General features: G+C 39.0%; 6 protein-coding genes and 1 pseudogene across 9 annotated transcripts in view; 5 read left to right on the forward strand and 2 right to left on the reverse strand.

The window, feature by feature from the left end:
• Positions 1–143: 143 nt before the first annotated feature.
• Positions 144–1,022, forward strand: LOC111467553 (homeobox-leucine zipper protein HAT5-like). The gene is made up of 2 exons (XM_023112496.1): positions 144–648; positions 713–1,022. Exons 1-2 carry the CDS (start codon positions 256–258, stop codon positions 980–982), a joined length of 663 nt encoding a protein of 220 aa, XP_022968264.1. The 5' UTR covers positions 144–255; the 3' UTR covers positions 983–1,022.
• On the reverse strand, positions 547–5,461 carry LOC111467549. 3 transcript variants are annotated; one of them, XM_023112489.1, is made up of 3 exons: positions 4,690–5,457; positions 3,006–3,428; positions 547–826 (listed from the first exon to the last, which is right to left on the reverse strand). In XM_023112489.1, exons 1-2 carry the CDS (start codon positions 5,223–5,225, stop codon positions 3,011–3,013), a joined length of 954 nt encoding a protein of 317 aa, XP_022968257.1. In that variant the 5' UTR covers positions 5,226–5,457; the 3' UTR covers positions 547–826; positions 3,006–3,010. The 3 variants fall into 3 exon arrangements, with proteins under 3 accessions (XP_022968257.1, XP_022968258.1, XP_022968259.1); XM_023112490.1 differs by lacking the exon at positions 547–826 and adding an exon at positions 960–1,118 and having other exon boundaries at positions 4,690–5,461; XM_023112491.1 differs by lacking the exon at positions 547–826 and adding an exon at positions 1,698–1,839 and having other exon boundaries at positions 4,690–5,461.
• On the forward strand, positions 5,360–8,565 carry LOC111467367 (ultraviolet-B receptor UVR8). Its single transcript, XM_023112228.1, has 10 exons — positions 5,360–5,374; positions 5,650–5,800; positions 5,836–6,015; positions 6,128–6,280; positions 6,361–6,519; positions 7,254–7,418; positions 7,509–7,640; positions 7,730–7,816; positions 8,055–8,150; positions 8,227–8,565. Exons 1-10 carry the CDS (start codon positions 5,360–5,362, stop codon positions 8,424–8,426), a joined length of 1,338 nt encoding a protein of 445 aa, XP_022967996.1. The 3' UTR covers positions 8,427–8,565.
• On the reverse strand, positions 8,519–12,457 carry LOC111467545 (protein PTST homolog 2, chloroplastic-like). Of its 2 annotated transcripts, XM_023112484.1 has the most exons (10): positions 12,273–12,457; positions 11,551–12,139; positions 11,328–11,420; positions 10,971–11,091; positions 10,376–10,571; positions 10,095–10,306; positions 9,700–9,845; positions 9,480–9,627; positions 8,941–9,009; positions 8,519–8,862 (listed from the first exon to the last, which is right to left on the reverse strand). In XM_023112484.1, exons 2-10 carry the CDS (start codon positions 12,114–12,116, stop codon positions 8,767–8,769), a joined length of 1,647 nt encoding a protein of 548 aa, XP_022968252.1. In that variant the 5' UTR covers positions 12,117–12,139; positions 12,273–12,457; the 3' UTR covers positions 8,519–8,766. The 2 variants fall into 2 exon arrangements, with proteins under 2 accessions (XP_022968252.1, XP_022968253.1); XM_023112485.1 differs by lacking the exon at positions 11,328–11,420 and having other exon boundaries at positions 11,551–12,457.
• A 2,633-nt stretch (positions 12,458–15,090) lies between these two features.
• On the forward strand, positions 15,091–17,351 carry LOC111467544 (protein NRT1/ PTR FAMILY 2.13-like). The gene is made up of 5 exons (XM_023112482.1): positions 15,091–15,238; positions 15,309–15,526; positions 15,625–16,190; positions 16,262–17,186; positions 17,222–17,351. Exons 1-4 carry the CDS (start codon positions 15,091–15,093, stop codon positions 17,130–17,132), a joined length of 1,803 nt encoding a protein of 600 aa, XP_022968250.1. The 3' UTR covers positions 17,133–17,186; positions 17,222–17,351.
• A 713-nt stretch (positions 17,352–18,064) lies between these two features.
• LOC111467368 lies at positions 18,065–21,130 on the forward strand (annotated as a pseudogene).
• Positions 20,962–22,437, forward strand: part of LOC111467547 — a 5,765-nt gene continuing 4,289 nt past the window's right edge. The window contains exons 1-2 of the mRNA XM_023112487.1: positions 20,962–21,814; positions 21,933–22,105. Of these exons, the coding sequence (XP_022968255.1) occupies positions 21,133–21,814; positions 21,933–22,105 (855 nt within the window). The 5' untranslated portion in view covers positions 20,962–21,132. The remainder of the gene's footprint in view (positions 21,815–21,932; positions 22,106–22,437) is intronic.

The following is a 22,437-nucleotide window of genomic DNA, read 5'->3' on the forward strand; positions in this document are numbered from 1 at the left end:
AAATTTCATCCTAAAAATTAAATTTTCAAATTTAAAGTTTATTATTTTAACATTTTTTTTTAATTTATTACCCAAAAGTAGTTTTTATATTTTTTAATTTTATGTCTAATAACTTTTTAATATATAAAAAAAAATAAATTTTTAAGACTAAATTTGTGATTTAGTGTGTATTTTAAACGTAGCGAAAAGATAAATATCTCCCTACCTCTCTCCCTCCCCACCAATTTTTTTTTGTCAAGTTTCTTGAGCATTTGCATGTTCTTCATTTCTTCAACCAAGAAACCTTCTCCATTTGACAATCCCGGATGCACCCATTTCCCAGTTATGAATTCTGATACTCCCCCTTCTCTTTCGAGCGCCAATTCCTTCTCTTCCATGGAAAAGAAAAGAAGGCTCACACCGGATCAACTTCGGCTGCTCGAGAGCAGCTTTGATGTTCACAACAAGCTCGAACATGACAGGAAGCTTCAAATTGCAGAGGAGATTGGCTTGCGGCCTCGCCAAGTTGCTGTTTGGTTCCAGAATCGAAGGGCTCGATCCAAGACCAAGAAAATTGTGTTTGATTATGATTCTTTGAATTCTCAATATCAAAAGCTCAAGAATGAGTTTGACAGTCTTGTTAAGCTGAATCAAGAACTGAAAACAGAGGTATGGCATTCAAACTTCCAGATCTGAAATGGGTTTTCTCTAAAACTACTGATTTTTGTACCAGGTTGATGAACTAAGAGAAAAATGGGCTGCCACTGAGAAGATGAAGAACCCCTTTGAACCAGATGAACTTGAAGCCATGGATTCATCAGTTACAGAGCTACTTGGGGAAAGCTTCCTGCAAGATGAAGAAGATGAATTAGGCTACTTGGGGAAGCTAGAAGATGAACTTTCAGCTAATGAGTTCATGGATTCGTATAATATTATCAGTAGTGCAGTTGAAGATCAATCTTTGTGCTTCTGGTCTTTTGATTTCAAGTATGATTCTCAGTGAACTGTTTGATAATAAAAGATTGAAAGTGATGAATATCGCTTCATTTAGTGTCGTTTTGAGTGATGATCTTCACTCTGTCTGCTTCATAACTGGCAAAAGAAATCAGTTTTGACAGTGAAGTAACGAAGAAGATGCTCTGCAAGTGGACAGAAGAAAAAAGTAACCTTTTACACAAAGCATTCCACAGTGCAAAGGCTTTTGCAAACCCAGATTGATGAACAGTAAAGAACTTAACTTTCTGATTGGAATTGAGAATTTGAATGGTTTGTTTCCGATACAGGAAGCCATAAGAATTCCAAATGTGAGACATTGTGTGAGATCTTACGTTCGGGTAACTCTAATAGACACGTTTTAAAAACTTTTAGAAAAAGTCCTTAAAAGGAGAAAGTCCAAAGATAATCATATTTGTTAACCGTTTAGGCAATTACAAAATGATATCAAAGCTAGACACCAAATGGTGTGCTAGCGAGGACGCTGGCCCCCAAGGAAGTGAATTGTGAGATCCTACATCGGTTGGAGAGGAGAATTAAGCATTTTTTTATAGAGGTGTAGAAACTTCTCATTTACATAAACATTTTAAAAATCTTGAAGGGAAGCAAAAAGAAAGTAAAAAATGACAATATCTGACAGTTGGTCCATTGGTGGAAAGTCCAGTTTGAGTATCAGAAGATATTGAACAAGCCAAAATGGCTTTTGGGGCATCCCAATACCTTTTGAGTCTGATATTAGCGTTTTTGTCTCTGCAATGAACTTCGAAAACAGTTCCTTAATCTGATTGAATGAGCCATCACAGTCCATCAAAGAGAGGATTAACTTAGTCAAACATTGGGCGTTGTGATAGCGAGGACGCTAAGCTCCTAAAAAATGGATTGTGAAATCTCACATCAGTTAAAGAAGAAAACGAAGCATTTATTATAAGGATTTGGAAACATTTCCAATTGTCATATATAACAGGCTAAAGCAGACGATATCTACTAACGATGGATTTGGACTGTTACAAATGGTTTTAGAGCCAGACACCGACCAGTGTGATAGCGAAGATGCTGGGTCCTCAAGAGAGGTGGATTGTGAGATTCCATGTTGATTCGAGAGGGGCGTTTGGATTGTTTGAGTTAAAAGCTAAAGTCAAATAATAAGAACATAATAGATCTATGCTTTAATGGCAGGCAGCAATGTGAAAAGGAAGAAGAATTTAAGTTATTGTTAGGATTAAAATATTATGCACGTGGGATTCACTTAAGACACTTGGCAAAAAAATGGGATTTGAAGATCTTCACTATAGGAATGGAGGCTGCCGCATTTGGCACATGTGAATTGGCTGTTTGGTCAATCTCAATCAATTGATAACGTTGGTGTCCAACTTTCAATGGTTTGGTTTTTTGTTTTTTGTTTTTAATTTCGTGTCAACATATAGGAGATGGGGTTTTGCGTATCAAAATGAGTATAGCCAGCTGACTTTGTTTATGATGTTTGATTGATTCTTACATCAACGGTTGAATTAATGAAACGTTCCATGTCTGTCTATGTTCTTAAGTTTTGAAACGTTCCATGTCTGTCTATGTTCTTAAGTTTGTGTGGTCTTCATTGTTTTAAAAACTTTAATTTGTCAATGATGGCCGTTCTTAATTATAATAAAGAATTCATGTGTGAACGAGACAATTTAAATATCCTACAGTAAAATCTAATAAGGACGACAATAATGTATAAGCTCGCAAACAAAGCCATGAGAGTTTATGCTCAAAGTGGACAATATTATACCATTGTGGAGAGTCGTGATTCCTAACACTCACATGTAAAAAAAAAAAAAAACAAGATTCGCTATTCTAAGCTCGCAAACAATCATAAGAACAGCATTTACACAGCAGTTATCAGCTCAGTAAGACAAATGAAAGTCGTTTGCCTACATTTTCTCTTCTAAACAGTGTTCACAAAACAAACTTAAACTCACAAATCTAAGTCAAGATGAATCAGACTAAGGTCAAACAGGACATTGTTCATTGTCACTAGAAATAGAAATACTAACCTCGTTTATTTAATTCCTTTGTTGAAAGCTTTGCGAATGAGTCGAAGAATGCTCCACATGAAAGTCGATATAATGAAAAGAATCACTCCAGTGAAAACAGCCTCCTTAAGACCAAGATTCACCAACAAGTTCACCAAAAGCCCTGCCAATACAACACCAAAGAAATTTGCAGAAAGGCCTGACCAGAATGGCATGTCTAGGATGGAAGCTATAATGGCACCAGTCCAAGCTCCTGTTCCAGGGAAAGGCACAGCCACGAATAGCATTAGACCGAGCCATTGAAACTCTTCAACAGGTGCAGCCTTCGCTTTGGCCCTCTTGAATAACATATCGAGGAATTGAGAGGCAGTAGCATTCCTTCCCGCAAGGAAAGTTGCAAATTTCTTTAAATAGAGTATGATGAAGGGCACAGGAACCATGTTCCTGCAATTTGAATCCCACAAATTATTATGAGTGAAAAAACAAACTTGAACAAATTAAAGAATACAAGAGGTACGAGCTTCAATCAAGCAAATAAGACTTAAAAGGATAATCACCAAAAGTACTACAAATTCTATCATTCCTTTTATCCAAAAGACCCAACAAAATCAAACAAACTGGCCTGCTATAAAAAAAACTGTGAGATCTCACCTTCATGGTCGGAGAGGAGAACAAAGCATTCTTTATAAGGGTGTAGAAACCTCTCCCTAGTAGACGAGTTTTAAAAACCTTGAGGGAAAGCTCAGAGGAAAAGTCCAAAGAGGACAATATCGACTAGCGGTGGGCTTAGACCGTTACAAATGGTATCAGAGCTAGACACCGAGCGATGTGTCAGCGAGGAGGCTGAGTCCCAAAGGGGGTGGACACGAGGCGGTGTGCCAGCAAGAACACTGGGCTCCGAAGGGGGTGGATTGGTGGGTCCCACATTGATTGGAGAAGAGAACGAGTGCCAGTGAGGACGCTGGACCCTGAAGGGGGGTGGACTGTAAGTTCCCACATCAGTTAGAGAGGAGAACGAAACATTATTTATAAGGGTGTGGAAACCTCTCCCTAGCAAACGCGTTTTAAGAACATTAAGGGGAAGCCTGAAAGGGGAAGCATAAAGAGGACGATATCTGCTAGCGGTCGTTACAAAAACATTGAAAGGCAGATGAAGTAAGAGCTCCTTGACCACAGAGCTACAACCTCTAGACCAATCTATACGAAAACAATATATCTCAAACAAGAAGCTCCAAACTAAAAAAAGTGAAAATAAAGGAATGTCATGTAGAAACAGATCATTGATTTCAGGTAATCAGATTTTAAGATTCACTCATGCAGAAGAGTTTAACATAAACGATGGAAGAAATTCCTCAGATGATCACTGGTCTAAGACTCAAGAACCATTTTAAAGTTCACTTCAAACATCCATCAACGTTTAAATTGTGCTTCAAGATTTAGGCCTACTTTGATTCATAGGAGGCTTGTGTCTCCATGAACACACTGAGGTTTGAAATCTCTACATCTATTGTAATGGCTAGAACGATAATATGAACTTGCCTTCTATTATTCAAGACATAAAGGCCCACTTATATATGTAACACCAATCAAGCATGAACTTGTAGTAATCTATTCACACTAAAACGTTAATGCCCATGAGAAGAAATTTGGAGAACATGTAGAATCAAGGAAATGAGTTTTCGGACATCAAAAATTGAAATCTCACCCAAGAACGGATAGAACGGTCAGAGCTACAGGCTTTAGCTGCATCCAGTAGCCAACAGGGATCGCCCCACGGAGCTCAACAACAGGAAGCGTAGCGAGGGCAAATACTATCGCCTCAGCAGGCCAGCCTGAGCTCTGCAATGCGCTGGCGATCTTTAGACCAAAATTCGAAGCTCTGATAGAGTCAACAGCAGCTTTGGCATCCCCAGAAGCAGCAAACCAAGCAAGGGATAAAGAAGCCCAAAACAGAACCAACAGCATCATAACTTTAACTGGCTTCTCCTCAAAAGAGGGCAAAATGTCATCAACTTCCAGAAACTCATTCGATGAACATCGAGTGACAGTACAAGACATCCGAGAAGTCGAGAAAACAGGATTAAAACAGTTGAAATGGCGAATGTTTATACATGAACTCGACCTAGGGAGAGGTTGTTTACCCGGATTAATGGAGGGTCGATTGAGATTTAGCGAGATAAGGGTCTTTCTCGCGGAAAAGGCCGACATTAATGGTGAAGTCAACACTAAAGAAGTAGCCATTCCTTACCGGAAGCTGAAGAACACGTCTGGGGCTAAATTCTTCCAGAAAATCCCTCTTCTGCTAAGTGGGATTTTGGCATTGGAAATCAATTTAGAGGATGATAATGGAAGGGGGTTGAGAGGAGATTTATCCGATGCCGATCACAAGGGTTCAAGCAGAGTTCTTGCTACGATTTTACCCAATAAAGAGGAGAGTTGGAAAAAACAAAAAATTTATGTGATATTTTGTAGGAAGGACATAGTTTTAGGGATTTTTGTATGAGTGACCTAATTATTATTATTATTATTATTATTAATTGTACTTTTTATTTGAACTATGAAGGAGAAATCTATGTTCATTAGCTTAAACCATTATTTATGGATATTTTAGAAACATTCTTTTTTTGAAAAGGGTTTGCTATTGGCTGCGGTCACTGTAATTTAGATCAAGCTTCAACACGGAAAGAACTCAGTGGCGAACTCGGGTGTCCAATCGAAGAAAAGTTCGTGTTTCTTAGACGTCGGCGTGACTCAGTGCACCGGCGGACAACCCAATCGGAGAAAGCTACTTGAAGAAAAACGACAGTCTAGATTAATATTGGCCTTTGCATTAGGCGCGAGTTAATGGAAGTCGACGCCGACGGCGAGCAAGAGATATGGAGTTGGGGGGCAGGAACCGACGGGCAGCTGGGCACCGGGCGACTCGAGGATGAGATCCTCCCTCAACTCCTCCGGATTCCGTCACTCTCCTCTGGCGCCGTCGTTTCATCCGTGTCCTGCGGCGGCGCTCATGTCATCGCTTTGACTGCTGGTATCCGATTCTCTTGTTTCCCATCCTTTTGTTGGCCTTAATGCAAATTTCTATGAGTTCATTAAGGTTTTCAGTTTGGTGGTAATTCAACTGGGTGCTTATGTTTGGTAAGGAGGAGGGGTGCTTACATGGGGAAGAGGCAATTCAGGGCAGTTGGGGCTAGGGGACATGGTGAGCAGCTTAGAACCTAAGCCAGTGATGGGGTTGGAAGGCTGCTTCATAACCCATGTTTCTGCGGGATGGAGCCATTCTGGTTTTGTTTCAGGTTGGCTTATTGTTGGTTCCTTCCTTGTGAAAGCTTGGTTTACAACATGTTGTTTTCATTTTTGTGGTTTTCTGTTGTAGATGAGGGAAAGGTTTATAGTTGTGGGGATGGCTCATTTGGGCAGTTAGGGCATGGGGATTTCCAGTCACGTTGCTTCCCTGATGAACTCTTGTTTTTCTCTGATAAACATGTTGATCAGATTGCATGTGGGATGCGCCACTCGCTTGCATTGGTGAAAGGTATTGAAAAGTATGTACCAACATAATCATCATTGTAATGTAATGTTTCAGTGTGAAGATTGGTTTCCTTGAATCCTTGATTGTGGTTGTATTTTAAGCTTTCTATAACCACTCAAACCCACTTGTTAGCAGATATTGTCCTCTTCAGAGATTCTTCTCCTCAAGGTTATAAAAAATGTATGATTGGGAGAAGTTTCCACACCCTTACGGGAAATGTTTCGTTCTCCTCTCCAACCGATGTGGGATCTTACAGTCCACTCCCTTTGGGGTCCAGCGTTCTCACCGACACTCGTTCCCTTCTTCAATCGATGTGGGATCCCCTAATCCACCTCCTTTGAGGCCTAGTGTCCTTGCTGGCACACTTTCTCGTGTCCACCCCCTTCGGGGCTCAGCCTCCTTGCACTCGTTACTTTCTCTAATTGATGTGGGACCCCCTAATCCATCCTCCTTCGGGCCCCAGTGTCTATGATATGTGTACAGTAGTGACTTTAGGTTAAGTAGAAAATCAACCATCGCTAATGGAACTTCCATTGTAATTACTATCTGGGGTTGGGAATCATTTTTGTATGTTTGGCCTCTCCTTTTCATTCATCAGATGAAATTATTAATCCAAGCTGTAGAGGTCGAATCTGTTGGCTTCATAGGAAACAAGGGATGAGCATCAGACAATGATGAATAGCTTCAACATTCGTTGATAGCTTTCTAAGTCTTTGATTTAAAATTTGATGACGCAGGTTGTTGTGGTGCTCAAGTTTATGGATTTGGAGCTGGGAAGCGAGGTCAATTGGGCATCTCCAAGAAGATTCAATCTGTTAATCTTCCCGTTCTATCTTCAGAATTGGAAGCTGCTGAAATAGTCGGCATAGCTGCAGCTGGAGATCACAGTGCTGCGCTATCCAGTAAGTTACAATTACAGAGTCTGTTAAGAACATTCTGCTTAACCCCTGTTAATTTCCCATCTCTTCGTTCTGTATTGGCTATTACTTTAGCTGATGGGCGTCTCTTTACGTGGGGACGAGGATTCAGAACGAATTCGGATGCATTTTCTCCTCAATATCTTCCTTCACCATTGTCGTTCAGGAAAGTTGCTCTTGGATGGAACCATGCACTAGTTTTAACTGGTATTGACATTCAGTTCACTTCTTATTTGGATTATGTATATGTGATGATCTTCTGCTTGTTAAGTGGCAACCATGGCTATCTTGAACAGATGAAGGGGAACTTTATATGCTTGGTGGCAAACATCACGGAACCTTGAGCGATTCTGAAAAGCTCAATGCCACGAATTCTCTGCCCGGTAATCAAATTAACTTGTCTATTTGATTCATTAAGAAACCTATCTTAGAATTGAAAATTAATCTTGTGTAACAGCTCAAGGTTTTTAAAACACGTTTACTAGAGAGAGGTTTTCACACATTTATAAAAAGAATGTTTCGTTCTCCGCCCAATCCAATGTGGGATGAAGAAACGATTCTAATCTTTGGATGAGTTGCTTGTTGATTACCACATAATACGAGATTCCCATTGTAAATCAGGTGCTACAAATGAAGACAATTTCCGAGCAGTCCCTGCTGGTGGAATAAAAATCTTGGATATCGCAGCCGGGGCTGAGCATTCTGTGGTGGTTACAGGCATGGTTTTCCGAAGTTGTTGATTAAAACCATTTAGGTTCGCCCTACTCACATGTCTAAATCTTATTGATTGCAGAGGATGGAGCTGTAAAGACATGGGGCTGGGGGGAGCATGGTCAGCTGGGTTTGGGAGATACATGTGACCACACCAACCCACAAACAGTTTTTCTGCGCCACAAACTTGAGAGTGCAGATTTTGACGTCAAAGTTTATTCTGGCAGCGGCTTTACTGTTGCCATTACAACGCCCCATGCGGCTGCAAAGCTCACCAATTGAAACTGCAATTGGACCTTTGAGTTGCCTGGTAGCTGGTCTGTCATTGTATGATTTTAACTGCTAATGGAATATTACATTTCACCATCACAGGCTGAAATAAAACATCAACGATTATATTGAGCTAACTGATTCCCGGGAAGTAATTGCTACCTATTTTACCTATATTTTTTGGTCAGCGAGAAATGCAAATACGTGGGAGACAGGAAGAAACCTAAACTGGAAGTCGAAAGTAGAAAGAAATACATGTATAAGTCGTACGAAAATGCTACAAAAGAAGGGGAGGTTGAGGCACCCGGCTCTTTGGGCTAGGCAAGAAAAAGAATATAAACAGCCTGGCGTTCTACGTGACGATCAGTAGATTGTTCTCGTATCCATCGCTGCTAACAATTGGGCGTAACGGATCAATCTTCCACTGGCCATCAACAATGAATTTTATCTGAATATCATGGAAAACTGTAAGATTATGGTTCAAAAGCATAAATTATGTGAATAGAACCTCCGAAGAACAACCAACCTCGTATTTTCCAGGATACAGCTTCAGGAACAAAGAGAAAACGCCTGTACTGGACCTTTCCATCTTCCTCTGCAGAATGAGAATAAGCTGTTGTTAAATAAGAGTAAGACTACAAGAGATGAATGAATAAAAGCTCATAAAACTGTAGAGTTATTCAGTAATGCGATTTGCAGATGAACATCCTTAACAACACTTCATACTACTGTTTCTATTATCGTACTTGTGTAGCATCTAACTATTAGAAAATGCAGGCGGTTGATATAATGATACCTACAGTGTAACAGCCTAAGCCCACTAATAGCAGATATTGTTCTTTTTGGGTTTTTCCTCTCGGACTTCCCCTCAAGGCTTTTAAAACATGTCCGTTGGGGAGAGGTTTCCACATCCTTATAAAGAATGTTTCGTTTTCCTCCCCATCAATAGGCAGGCAGGCAAGCAGTACATTCTATAGGAAATAGAGAGAAACCAATCCATGTCCTCCCTAAGTATTTCAACCATCAAAACAAGCAAAGTAATCAAATAGGAAGAATTTTTTTTACCTGGGTTGACCAACCATCAAATGATCCTACCAAGAGAACCTCTGCTGCAGAATTAGGCCAGACCACGCAGGCAGTGCGAAGAAATTGCAAAGCTCTGCGGGCACAATTGATCCTCTTTTGTTTCTCTTCTACCACCTTTTGTGCATCACTGTAAAGACAGAAAGTCATTGATACGCCATAGATAAGACAAATCACTATGCAAAGCACAAGGTTCCCATACATAATTGTCAGTGCCATCTTTCCTTCCACCACGGCTATCTTTGCCCGTATAGACCGTAGCTTGTCCTTGGCATTTAGGATCTCATTTTCTTGAAACTCAAAAGCATCCGAAAGCTCCAGCAAATCATCAGAAGGTTTACTTTGACCCTAATGATCATGATAGCACCATAAACATGCAGGTTCAATGTTTTATTGTATTTAACATTACTGCCCAACAATCAAGAGATATTCATCCTTTTTATCAATGCTATTAGACTAGCTGGCGTCTTTTACTTTATTCAGATCCTTCTCCAGTTTCATGATAGGAAATGAAAAAAATCAATTTCATCCATTTCAATCAAAGACATGCAGATCGTCACAGTTCATTTGACAACAAAATCAAGTTGCAGACTAAACCTTCTCAGACGCAAATGCATTAGATCTCAATGAGCCGATTGCGGATGAGAGCTCCAACTGCAAGTTCTGAATGTAACGTTGTATTTGATTGTGACTCATTTCTTCCTCGCCAGAGTTAGAATTGGTAGGATCCCCTCTAGATCCTAATGTTTCATATCTCAGAACATCCAATACTTCCCTGCTCCTTACCTCGCTCAAAGCCATTTCGGAACCTGTACATATAAAAAGTCAGTCAATGTGAACTCTTATATCCCAAAGCAACCCTTGAATAAATGAAAAACCTTTAAAATCTCCGTCTTGAAGGTCTGTCTTGAATGTGCTCCAAGTTCTCTGCACCTCAGAACTAACCGAGCCTCCTTGACCATTAATTTGTACAGGAGAAGAATTCTTACTAAGATAACTCCCCAAATTGGTCCACTTGCCTTCTTTGGCACTCAGTGGCGTGCTGATAGGGATTTCTTGTAGGTCAGCAACTGTCTTTTACCATGCAAGAAGCAGCACAAGTTTCATCCTTTTACAATTCTTACAAGAGAAATATACATGTAACGATTTGAAAGTTGAAAAATGAAAAATAAATCATAGCACAAGCACGGCTAATTATGACAACCCAATGGGAAAGACACCCTACATCAAATTCAAAGGTATATCCTTTACCCTGGTTACTCTAACGATGATTATTTTCAAGACAGGAGAAATTACTCTAATGAGTACTTACTAATATGAGAGAAGTTATATCTACAGGAATTATGGAAATGAAAACCGTTCTAACCATTGGAAGAAAGCAACCCGATGAAATCTAATTACATCTTTAATCACGGACAACAACCTTGCCCAGATTCGGAAAATCAGTTTATTGAATTACTGAAGCATCCTTACCTCCTTTGCTGTTGTTTCAGAATGCAAACCATTTTTACCAGTCCCGAACGTCGCATTTCTTTCTCTTTCCAATCGATTCAGCATACCCTCAATCCCAGACTCATGCTCAGCAACAGTTTCTCTGTGAAAAGGAAAGCATGTAGACTAATCACCATTGCAAATATTGTTGATAGCAGCCAAAACATGATACGACAAGGAAAGCTCGATTAATGTTCTGCAGTTAAAATGATTATTAAGGTACCCAGATTTGAAGTTATTTTGCTTCATTTTCTCAAACATGAAGAAATCATCTTAAATTTTCTCCATGAGACAATGACATTAAGGTTGATGGCTCGTTGGCAACCATGTTAAATGACCCTGTTAGTAAAATTTGTGTCCTTCACATCCTGACACAACATCTTGTTATCGTAAAAAATCAGGTTTCTTTTCATTGGCATGCTATAAAATACCCTGAAGATTGCAAGGAACAAATTTCAAGTCAATAGCCTTTTCACGCACGTTTTTCGGAAATAGTTCTTTGTAGAAGTAGTTATTTCAAATGAAGCATAAATAAACTAAGATGTCATAATGGAATCCTCACTGTGATCGGCTGGTGAAGGAAGATGATGTCGAAGAAGAAGCAATGGGAGAAACATCTGTAGCAAATCTTTGTCTTTCATCACTCTTGAAACTATTGAATTCACCAAAACTATCCCAATGAGTGGCCAAGATGGATTCCCGATCCTCGAGATAGAGCTGTTCAATACCCCCATCTTCTTCGTCGTTCAAATTCCATCCGAGACAAAGCCAACCACCTTTCTTGACAATAGCATCCACTAAATCCTCCCTGCCGGCCTCAATCAAGTCTTTCTTGCTCGGAAACGCTTCTGGGTTTCTTGAACTTTCCATAAACTCCAATATCTCTGCCTCCAACGCAAAATTCCCTTCACTATCCAAACCTTTGCACCTCCTTACAAACCCAGAACAACCATAAAACATACCCTTTGAAGACAAAAGCGAACACCTCCTTTCTGTCGCAGCCATATGATACGAATTCCCGCCGCATCTCGAAACAAAGACAAAGGAGGGAAAAGCGCAAGGGCTCAAACATCCGAACGGTGTGGGGAAGAAATAAGAAGTGGGTAATGCGTTGGTGAAGAGGAGCATGGCTCAGGCATTTCGTCGAACACCTGGAGCGCAAGGAGAAGAGAAAAATTAGGCGACAGAACAAAGAAGGGCACGACACAGTTCTCGAAGCAACCGAACAAAACCAGTGGGAAATGCAAGCCACATTAATTAAACGCAGCAATGAGATAACCTTACGTTGAAGGGGCAATCTCGGGCGCGGGGAAGGTAATTGGTGGAGGCTTGATTTATATGTTACATCGAATTGGGGGTTGGTAAAAGACGGAGAAGAAACAAGAACCGCGGTGGTGGTTCACTTGTTCACGAGAAAGTTGTTCGATAAATCAAGCAGCAGCCTTGTGGCTGTGACCTTCACCGGTGATTGAGATTCCAGCGGTTTAAAAGGCTATAAAGATCATTAAAAATAATATAAAAATATGCCTAAATTGTCTTTAAAAAATATTCCTTATTCTCGCTATATTTTAAAAATATTATATAAATTTTAAAATAACATTAACATCATTTACTTTACAAAAAAAAAAAATAATAAAATTCAAAAACCACCCGCTAATTTAGAAAATGATCATGGTTTATAATCAATAAATACTAGAAGAAACTCAAACCAAAGTTATGGGAGCTTATACTCAAAGTAGACAATATCATACAATTATGGAGAGTTGTGTTCATTCATGGTATCAGAGCCCTAAACTTTGTTCGATTAAGGGGAGACATAGTTTGTTCGATGGAAGGTGTTGGATGAAAGTCCTATATCAACGGACTAATTTAAGGAATGATCGTGAGTTTATAAGGTTATTTTTGTCACGAAATCGATCAACTTTGTTGGTATTGTAAAAATAAATTAAAATGATACGCAATAAAGTCATTCTATTTTATCTCTCGCTCTCTCGTTGTCTAGCTATCTCTATCTTTCATATTTAGTCTACCAATTGAGTTTAGTCTATACACGTTCTCACTGCGACTCTAATTACTACTCGAACTACGACTATCTATAATCTACTTCAACTAATTTCTTAATTTCCTTTGTCTCGACTAGTTCATAATATTAACGATTTAATCATTACAATATTGTATAAATATTTAAATCTCAACATAGGATGAGGACAAAAATTATATATAAGGCAAAAGATAAAATAAACATTGTTCACCATTTAGTCATAACCTTAATTAGAAAAAAAATTATATATATAATAAAAACTTTCGAAAATTCCAATCTAAAAAAACAAAAGATTTACAAAAAATAAAATACTTTAATTTTTCTTAAAATTATAAGAAAATAAAATAAATTGTTCGACTCGTCGACGGGGAAGGTCGGCAACCACGTCAGACGGATGCAAACAAAAACTAAAAAATATTTATTTACTATTTTTCATTTTTGTTTATATTATTTTAAAACGTATAATGGTTTTAAATATAGTATTTTTAAAAAATTGATTGTTCTAATTTCAAATTTGCGAGAGATAAAAATAGGTATACCAAATATATATTTTGTTTCTTCTGTAATAAAAAAATGGTCAATAATTATTAATTATGTTTTTGTCTTGATTCCCTAATTAATTAAATAAAATATAAATAAATTGATAAAATAAAGCACATTGTTAGGTGTATTATGAAATAACAAATTTAGTTTCATTATTAAAAAAAAAAATTGATAGTTTTAAAAGTTAAAATTTTATCTTATATTTTTTTAATTAATTTTAAATTTTAAAATTATAGGAATTAAACTATCACTTTTTTTTTCATCAATCACGTTTTTATTAAATGTATATTAAATTATACGTTTTAAAATATTTTAAATTTGGCAACTTTCGTATATTATGAAATAAGGAAAGTTACAAAAATAAATTATTTATAATATGACAAATTATAAACTACAAAATTCTATATTCTAAACACACATGATACACATTAATAAATCCTTTTAAAAATATGGCAACTTTGATTCGACTAATTCAAAAATATATTAAAATTAAAAAAAACAATAATAATTAAATTTTTTACAAATTAATATCCTTTTAACTTTTAATTTGATAAATCGATACCTAAATTTCGTTGAATATTATATTAACCCTTTTACGTGTGATTCATATGTTAGTAGAGAAGATAGAGACGATAGTTGATTAAATTAAGAATTTATTAGGGTGATTTTTATCTATTTTTTTAAAAATAAAATATTTTAAAATATTTTTTATATTTTTTTAAAGAAAAAATCCGGGATTTTATTGTATATCCACGTGGTAGGGGAGGGGCTTGTTTGATACGTGGTTGGCTTCTCTTCTCTCTAACGTACACCGCAATCTCTCTCTCTCTTTGTATTTCTCCATTTGTTTGTATTATTATATTACCTTTTCTTTTTTCTTTTTTTATAGTTAAAAATTACCAACATCAATCAAAGCTTCAATTCACAAAAGGATAATTAGTAGTTTAGTTATATATATATATATATATATATATTATATGCGAGTATTTGTAGCGTTATAAATATTTATTTAATATTAATAGACTCCACGTCGTTTAAAAATAAATATTGATGTGACACTCGAAAAGTAATAAAACTACATGAATTGACGAGAGTCATCATGAGAATAAGATAATTAAAAAAGTTACTACTTATTATACCTATTTCTTTTGTTTGGTGATTAAATCCTATCGACTTTAAAATTCAAGTACAATTGTAAGCTAATGAGATATGAGCTTCTCGTCGGGCGGATTCCTCCTTTTACTCTTCAGCGTACAGAGTATTAGTAGCCGTTTTCAACTGTTGTTCCCCTCTTAAGGGTAGATTTTTACGCGTTACTCATTTGTCCGCCACTTGAAACTCCACTTTCTGTCTAACTTGCATGTGTTAAGTATGCCTCCCGCTTGAGCCATGATTCGAACTCTCATAGGGAGATGATGGGTTAAAATTTTGTGTTGACCAAGTGATATCACCTTTAGAAGCAACGCTCTATAAATTAAGCCACACCCAAGAAAGAAGGGCAAACCAGAGAGGGAAAAAATGGAGGTTGAAGGGCATAGCAAGGCTGCAAGCTCTCCCACCAAGTTACATTGCTTGACCGACGATGACAGTCCCAAACTATCCGTTTCCCCACAGCGGAGCTCTGGAAGAAAGCCGGGCGGATGGAAGAGCATGCCCTACATCCTTGGTAGCTACAATTGCTTGGGTTTCTTTATGGGGGTGGAGGCTTCTCTCTTAACGTTCTGCTTATTTTACAGGAAATGAAACGTTTGAACGGCTGGCTTCAATGGGATTGCTAGCCAACTTCATGGTGTATTTGATCAAAGTATATCACATGGATCAAGTTTCCGCCACCACCTTAATCAACGTATGGACCGGCGTTACCAATTTCTTGCCGCTTCTCGGCGCCTTTCTCTCCGACGCTTATGTCGGTCGCTACTGGACCATCGCCGTTGCTTCCGTTTTCTCTCTTTTCGTAATCCTCTCTCTCTCTCTCTATTTTGAAATGGGATTTCAAAGTTTGGTGTTTTATATGAGATAATACTTGAATTATGTTATTCCTGACCATAACAGGGGATGGCGTCGATGACTTTGACGGCGTGGTTGCCGGCGCTACATCCGCCGGCGTGCGGTGGAGGGAAATGCGAGGGGCCAACGTCGTTCCAAATGGGATTCTTAATAATGAGTCTTTGTGTGGTATCAATCGGCAGCGGCGGAATCCGGCCGTGTAGTATTCCGTTCGGCGTCGATCAATTTGACCCAACGACGGACGCAGGGAGGAAAGGAATAGTCAGTTTTTATAATTGGTACTACACCACGTTCAACGTGGTTTTGGTGGTTACTTTGACGATCGTGGTGTATATTCAAGACTCTGTTAGCTGGGTTTTGGGGTATGGCATCCCCACAGCGCTTATGTTCTGTTCCATCGTTCTGTTCTTCATGGGTACTCATGTTTATGTGTTTATTAAGCCTGAGGGTAGCGTGTTTACCGGCTTGGTTCAAGTCGCCGTCGCCGCCTATAAGAAGCGGAAGGTTGAGCTTCCTTCTCTTGAAACGAACCACCGGACAGTTTTCTATGACCCTCCATTGGAGCCTGGCTCTGTTGTCCTCTCAAAGCTTCCTCTCACCGACCAATTCAGGTCACCTCTGTTCTCTGTCTCTGTTTCTCTCTGTTTCTACACCCTGTTCTGATTTGTACGAGGTTTTACAGATTCTTGAACAAGGCCGCCGTTGTTATGGAGAAGGAGCTAAACCCAGATGGAAAAAGAACAAACAAATGGAATCTAAGCACAATCCAACAAGTTGAGGAATTCAAATGCTTGATCAGAGTTGCTCCGATTTGGGTTACCGGAATTCTCAGCCTGACTCCAATTATTCAACAGGCGACTTTCTCGATCTCCCAAGCTCTGCTAATGGACCGTCGCATCGGACCCAATTTCCATATCCCACCGGCGTCAATCATCGTCATTTCCTTCTTCACCATCACTCTCTTCGTCCCCATCTACGACCGATTCCTCGTCCCCTTCCTTCGCAAATTCACCAACCACCAAAACGGCATTACCCAGCTCCAACGAATGGCCGTCGGCATAATCTTCGCCGTTCTCTCCATGGTCATCGCCGGCTTAATCGAGATGGCTCGAAGAAATCGAGCCAATGCCGGCGGCAGTTCCATGTCGGTATTCTGGCTGACACCGCAATTCTTCCTTATGGGTCTCTGCGAGGCATTTAATATAATTGGGCAAATCGAGTTTTTCAATAAGGAATTTCCAGAGCATATGAGGACGATGGGGAATGCTCTGTCGTCTTGTTCGATTGCGTTGTCGAGCTATGTCAGCACTGCTCTGATTTTAATTGTGCATGGAACCACCGGCGGCGGCAGCGACGATGGGCGGACCGATTGGTTGGCGGATGATCTGAACAAAGGTAGATTGGATTACTTCTACTACATTGTTGCAGCGACGGCGTTCTTTAACTTTTTCCTTTTTCTTTACTGCGCTAAGAATTACCGTTACAAGGGCAAAGAATCCGCCTCCGAACTTCATTTTGAGCTTGCTAGCTCCGAGAAAAAGCTGGAGGTGTGAGTGTTTAAACTAAGAAAATTGTGTGATTTGTAGCTTAGCAGAACTGGATTAATAATTAATTAGCCTCTTAGTTCAACCTTAGCTGTATGATGGACAACTATCTCGTATGGTTCAATTCGGAGAGTACTCGACACTGAGATCTGATTATGGTTCGACAAGGAAAAGACTTTATGATGAAGCTTTCCATTTCCCTGTGATCGACTTTAGGCCTTTTCTGGAAGCTGGCTGTTCGTGTTGCTAATATCCTTCGAAGTACTCTAAATTTGTCGAGTGGATTCCTTTATGGTTCAGGGAGGCTGTAAATACTTATGACAGAACTATAAATATTATTAGACTCGTTGAAAATAAATAAGGGGTTGATTTGATTAATATTGTAATATATAAATAATAAGGCTCAAAATTAATTGTTCTGACTTCAATTCTGTAAATTTTTGACCTATTAATCAAAATAGAGCATAATTCATAATTTTATATATATATATATTATAATCGTTTTCTTGAAATTAGAAAAGAAAATCCAATTGTGAGTTTCAATCAAAGAAGGGTTCATTGGATCTGAAAATTTGTATTAAATAATAATAATAATAATAAATAAATAAATAAATAAATAAATAAATAAGAGTGTTAAATTCAACCACTGTATTGGTGGGAAGGTCGGCAACAGGTAGAGAAGAATCAAACAAAAGTATATAAATAAATGTTATTTTATTATTATAAAAAATATTTTAAAAAGTTTGGATAATATCTTTAAAAAAAATTTAAAATAATTTCTTATTAATTTTAGATAAAAACTTTTAAGTATTTTATTAAAATTTAAGTTTTTATTAATTTATTTAATTTTTTAAAAATTATTTGTTCAGCTACGTGGAGATTCGCGGTTCCCGCTCACCTTTACTTCCCTCACTCCCTTTCATTTTCATTCTCAGTTGCCGATGGATACTGAGAATGAGAACCCCGGCTCCAATGGCTGTTTCAGAAGGGCTTCTTCATACCAGAACCAGCCTCGAAGAAAGCCTGGTGGATGGAAGACCATGCCTTACATCTTAGGTCTCTCTCTCGCTCTCTCTGTTCCGTTTTGTTTATTTTGCGAATTGGGTGTGATTATAAGAAAGGTGTATCACTTGAATCAAGTTTGTGCGACTAGTTTAATCAACGCTTGGTCGATTGCAAGTAACTGTACTCCTCTGGTTGGAGCTTTCATTTCCGATGCCTATCTTGGCCGTTTCTTCACCATTGCACTTGGATCCATAGTTTCTCTTTTGGTATTTATTCTTACTTTACTATTAAGTTCGTCACTGGAATGATTGTATAAGACTTTCAAGTTGTTGAATCTGTAAATTGTTGAATGGAATATGCGCTGTGCCTGAACCCTACACCTTGGAAGGGAAATTATGTTGTTTTTGGCCAACCCCTAGTTCATATATTTGACTTTGACTGTGATGTTGCTGGTCAGATGAATACGAGTTCGGGAGGACTATTGAAAGGAATAGTTACACATTGGCTAATTAAGAGGGAGATTATTAGTTTATAAGCAAGGAACACTATTTTCATTGGTATGATGCTTTTTGGAGAAACCAAAAGTAAAGTCACTAGAGTTTAGGCTTAAAGTGGATAATATCATATCATGGTAGAGGTTCATGATTTCTAACATGGTATCAGAGTCATGTCCTTAACTTAGTCATGTCAATATTCTCACATATCGAACAAAAAATTTGAGAGCCTCGAAGGTGTAGTCAAAAGTGACTCAAGTGTCGAATAATGGGTGTACTCCAAAGGAGGAGTCAAGCCTCGATTAAGTGGAGGTTGTTCGAAGGCTCCACCGGCCTCAGGGGAGGCTCTATGTTGTACTTTGTTCGAGGGGAAGATTTTTGAGGATTACTCAAAGGAGTAGTCTCATATTGACTAATTAAGAGGAAGATCATGGAGTTATAAGTAAAGAACACTATCTTTATTGGTATGAAGCCTCTTGGGAAACTCATAAGTAAAGCAATGAGAGATTATCTTCATGGTGGACAATATCATACTATTGTGGAGGTTCGTAATTTCTAACGTTTGACATTTATGGCTGAGTCCTCTTTGTATTAGCGAGTAATTGTTCTACTCAATTGCATGTTCATAGTTAAGCCACAAACCCATTTTCCTCATCACATTCTTTTGATTTAAGATTTTGAATTCAATGGTGATTTATAGGGTATGGCGGGAATGACATTGACGGCATGGATACCACAGTTGCATCCACCGGAATGCGACTCGCCGCTTCAGGCAACGAGCCAAAGCAAAGGTCCGACGAGTCGCAACTAGGCTTTCTAATAATGAGTCTTTGCTTTTTAGCCATTGGCTCAGGCGGGATTAGACCATGTAGTGTTCCTTTTGGCGTGGACCAATTTGATACCTCAACGGAGAAAGGAAGAAAAGGGTTGGGCAGCTTCTACAATTGGTACTACGCCACCTTTTCCATCATTTTGGTCTTCACTGTAACGGTGGTTGTGTGCGTCCAAGACTCTGTCAGCTGGGTGTTGGGCTATGCCATTCCCACACTGCTCATGTTTGGTGCCATCGTCCTCTTCTTTTTGGGCACTCGTGTTTATGTCTACATGAAGCCCGAGGGAAGTGTTTTTACTTGGCTTGCTCAAGTTGTTGTAGCAACATATAAGAAACGGAAGCTTAAGCTCCCTTCTCATGTTCTGTGATTCTCCATTAGACTCTGGAACTGTTGTCATCCCAAAGCTCCCTCTCACTGCCCAATACAGGTCAGAAATTTAGTACCATCTCATATTTATTGATCTTTATAAATGTACTTGTGAAATTCCAAATTGATTGGAGAGGTGAAAGAAACAATATAAGGTTGTGGAAACTTTTTTCTGACAGACACGTTTTAAAACCGTGAGAATGACGGTGATATGTAACGGGCCAAAGCAGACAACATATATAGCAGTGGGCTTGGACTATTATAAATGGTATTAGAGCTAGACACCGGACGGTATGCCAGTGAGGACATTGGGTCCACAGGAGGGTGGATTGTGAGATCTCACATTAGTTGAAGAGGGGAACGAAACATTCCTTATAAGGGTGTAGAAACCTCTTCCTAGCAGACTAGTTTTAAAACTGTGAGGTTGACGGCGATACGTAACGGGTAAAAGCGGACAATATTCACTAGCGGTAGCCTTGGGCTGTTACAAATGATATTAGAGTCAGACATCGGGGAGTGTGTTAGCCATCACACTGGACTCCCAAGGGGGTGGATTGCGAGATCTCACATCGGTTGGAGAGTGAAACGAAACATTCCTTATAAGGGTATGGAAACCTCTTTCTAACATACGCCTTCCAAAAATGTGAGACTGACGACATTACATAACATGCCAAAGCGGACAACATCTATTAGTGTTGTTCTTACCGTTCAAAGAAACTAGAACACTGCCGAACTACTCGTTAAAGTTTGGTTCCAATCGTTGGTCAGATCATGTAAAAGAAGTAAGAGGTGAACTCTGATTTTACAGATTGTTGAACAAGGCGGCAACTGGAGTCTTTGCAGCATACATCAAGTGGAAGAGTTCAAATGTGTACTCAGAGTTGTTCTACCAATTTGAGCATCAACCAGTCTTTGCCTACTAACCATCGTACAACAAGGAACATTCTCAGTATTTAATTATAATAAAATGTATTTAATAGAAAACTAAATATTATAAAATATTTACGTAAGAGTAAAAAGTCAAAGTCAGAGGTATATCCTCGGGTGTGATGTGAAAATGAAAATTATAATACCAATTTAACTAATTTAGAACTAAAATTAATTTTATTAGATATATTTTCTAAAATTGGATTAATTCCTAAATTGAACGCCTCCTTCGCCCAATCACATCATCCTCTTTCCCCTCGCAGAAACCTTTCAAAACCCTCGCTATACTGCTACCCTCTCACCACTAGCTTGGTGGTGCTCCGACGATTAGCCTTTTTATCACCGACTTCTCCGGATTTAACAGCCACCACTTCGCCGGTAACAATGGCGTCTCCCGTTCCTTCCGATGTTTGCGATGGACCAGTCCTCAGTCTCATCAACAAGCGTCTCCGCGCCCTTCGCAAGAAGCACAATCGCATTCTTCAGATGGAGGAGGCTATTGCTCAAGGAAAACCCATCAACAAAGAGCAAGAGGAAGTCCTTCGCTCTAAACCTACTGTGTCTGCCCTAATCGATGAGCTTGAAAAGCTTCGCCCACCGCTTGCGTCGGCTGTCTCCGAGGAAATCAACTTGGCTGTTCAACGCCAGCAGGCAAGTGTCTCCCCTCAACCCGTTTCAACTGATGATTCACCTTCTGAGGTTGTGGATGACAAGACCCGTGACGAGAAAGACCAGTACGAGCACGCTGTGGTCGAAGATCTTCTAAACCTCCTCTACTTTGGCTCTTTGTTTGACGTCAAGTCTCAAAGCGATTTCACTTCGACGATGCTTACGAGAACGCACGAGAGGGGTTGCTGCCTCACGTACGATTATGTCACTGACGATGCTACCGATCTTCTGGCCGAGAGGGATCTGGATTTGATATCGACGATGAGCGGGCTACTGATCTCTCGTCCCGTAGATTCGAATTTGCCGCATAAGAATGCGTTGGAGCGTTGCATCGAGCACGCTAATCTTTGGCTCACGAAGGCAGACAAGTCTATTGGGCCCAACACGGATGTTACTTGTATTGTTACTTTTTTTTTCTTTCTAATCTCTACTCGATATCTTTTTAGCTGGTTTTGTTCGGTTAGTTTCGTTCTTTCAATTTGGGAGTGGTGTTAACTTGTAATACAATTTTGTAGATGCGAACTTGAGAGAGAGGCTGCACAAGATAATGGCGTCGGAGTACTTCACTACCACGCCTGAGATAAAAGGTCCTGTTGAAGTAGCTGCTGTTGCTGCAGGAAATTATGCCAATTTCCAGGTTCCGGTAGCTGTCCATGAAGAAGATTCTGTTGCAAAGTTTCAACAAACGGTATTATTACTTTCTCATACCGCATGATGTTACTTATCTGCCACACAATCTCCTTAAAATGAATTTATCAAGTAAAATTGTCATGTATTTTGTTCTATCTATCGTGCATTGTCTTTCCTTAGCTTAATGACTTTCACCAAACTCTCTTTAAAATTGTAGTTAGAGTAGTGGAATGAAAGTTCTATTAAAAAGGTGAGGATAGTCCTTTCCTATGTGTGTTTGATCAAGATAAGAAACCTTCCTATTGATTTGTGGAGCTTGAAAACCATTAAATATTTTTGTAACTATAGGGGGAGGTTCTTGGAAAAAAAAAAAAAAAAAAAAAAAAAAAA

The sequence above is a fragment of the Cucurbita maxima genome, unplaced genomic scaffold (assembly GCF_002738345.1).
Source record: "Cucurbita maxima cultivar Rimu unplaced genomic scaffold, Cmax_1.0 Cma_Scf00034, whole genome shotgun sequence".
Taxonomy (NCBI): Eukaryota; Viridiplantae; Streptophyta; class Magnoliopsida; order Cucurbitales; family Cucurbitaceae; genus Cucurbita; species Cucurbita maxima.

Excerpts from the sequence above, each read along its gene's own strand:
- LOC111467553 (XM_023112496.1), top strand. The coding sequence starts at position 256 with ATGTTCTTCATTTCTTCAACCAAGAAACCTTCTCCATTTGACAATCCC. Across the intron at positions 649-712 it reads ATCAAGAACTGAAAACAGAG|GTTGATGAACTAAGAGAAAA; the intron begins GTATGGCATTCA and ends TTTTTGTACCAG.
- LOC111467549 (XM_023112489.1), bottom strand. The coding sequence starts at position 5,225 with ATGGCTACTTCTTTAGTGTTGACTTCACCATTAATGTCGGCCTTTTCC. Across the intron at positions 3,429-4,689 it reads ACCGTTCTATCCGTTCTTGG|GAACATGGTTCCTGTGCCCT; the intron begins GTGAGATTTCAA and ends TTCAAATTGCAG.
- LOC111467367 (XM_023112228.1), top strand. Across the intron at positions 6,016-6,127 it reads TGTCATCGCTTTGACTGCTG|GAGGAGGGGTGCTTACATGG; the intron begins GTATCCGATTCT and ends ATGTTTGGTAAG. Across the intron at positions 6,520-7,253 it reads CTCGCTTGCATTGGTGAAAG|GTTGTTGTGGTGCTCAAGTT; the intron begins GTATTGAAAAGT and ends TTGATGACGCAG.
- LOC111467545 (XM_023112484.1), bottom strand. The coding sequence starts at position 12,116 with ATGCTCCTCTTCACCAACGCATTACCCACTTCTTATTTCTTCCCCACA. Across the intron at positions 11,421-11,550 it reads TCCTTCACCAGCCGATCACA|GGTATTTTATAGCATGCCAA; the intron begins GTGAGGATTCCA and ends TGCAATCTTCAG. Across the intron at positions 10,572-10,970 it reads CTGAAACAACAGCAAAGGAG|ACAGTTGCTGACCTACAAGA; the intron begins GTAAGGATGCTT and ends GCATGGTAAAAG.
- LOC111467544 (XM_023112482.1), top strand. The coding sequence starts at position 15,091 with ATGGAGGTTGAAGGGCATAGCAAGGCTGCAAGCTCTCCCACCAAGTTA. Across the intron at positions 15,527-15,624 it reads CTTCCGTTTTCTCTCTTTTC|GGGATGGCGTCGATGACTTT; the intron begins GTAATCCTCTCT and ends TGACCATAACAG. Across the intron at positions 16,191-16,261 it reads CCTCTCACCGACCAATTCAG|ATTCTTGAACAAGGCCGCCG; the intron begins GTCACCTCTGTT and ends GAGGTTTTACAG.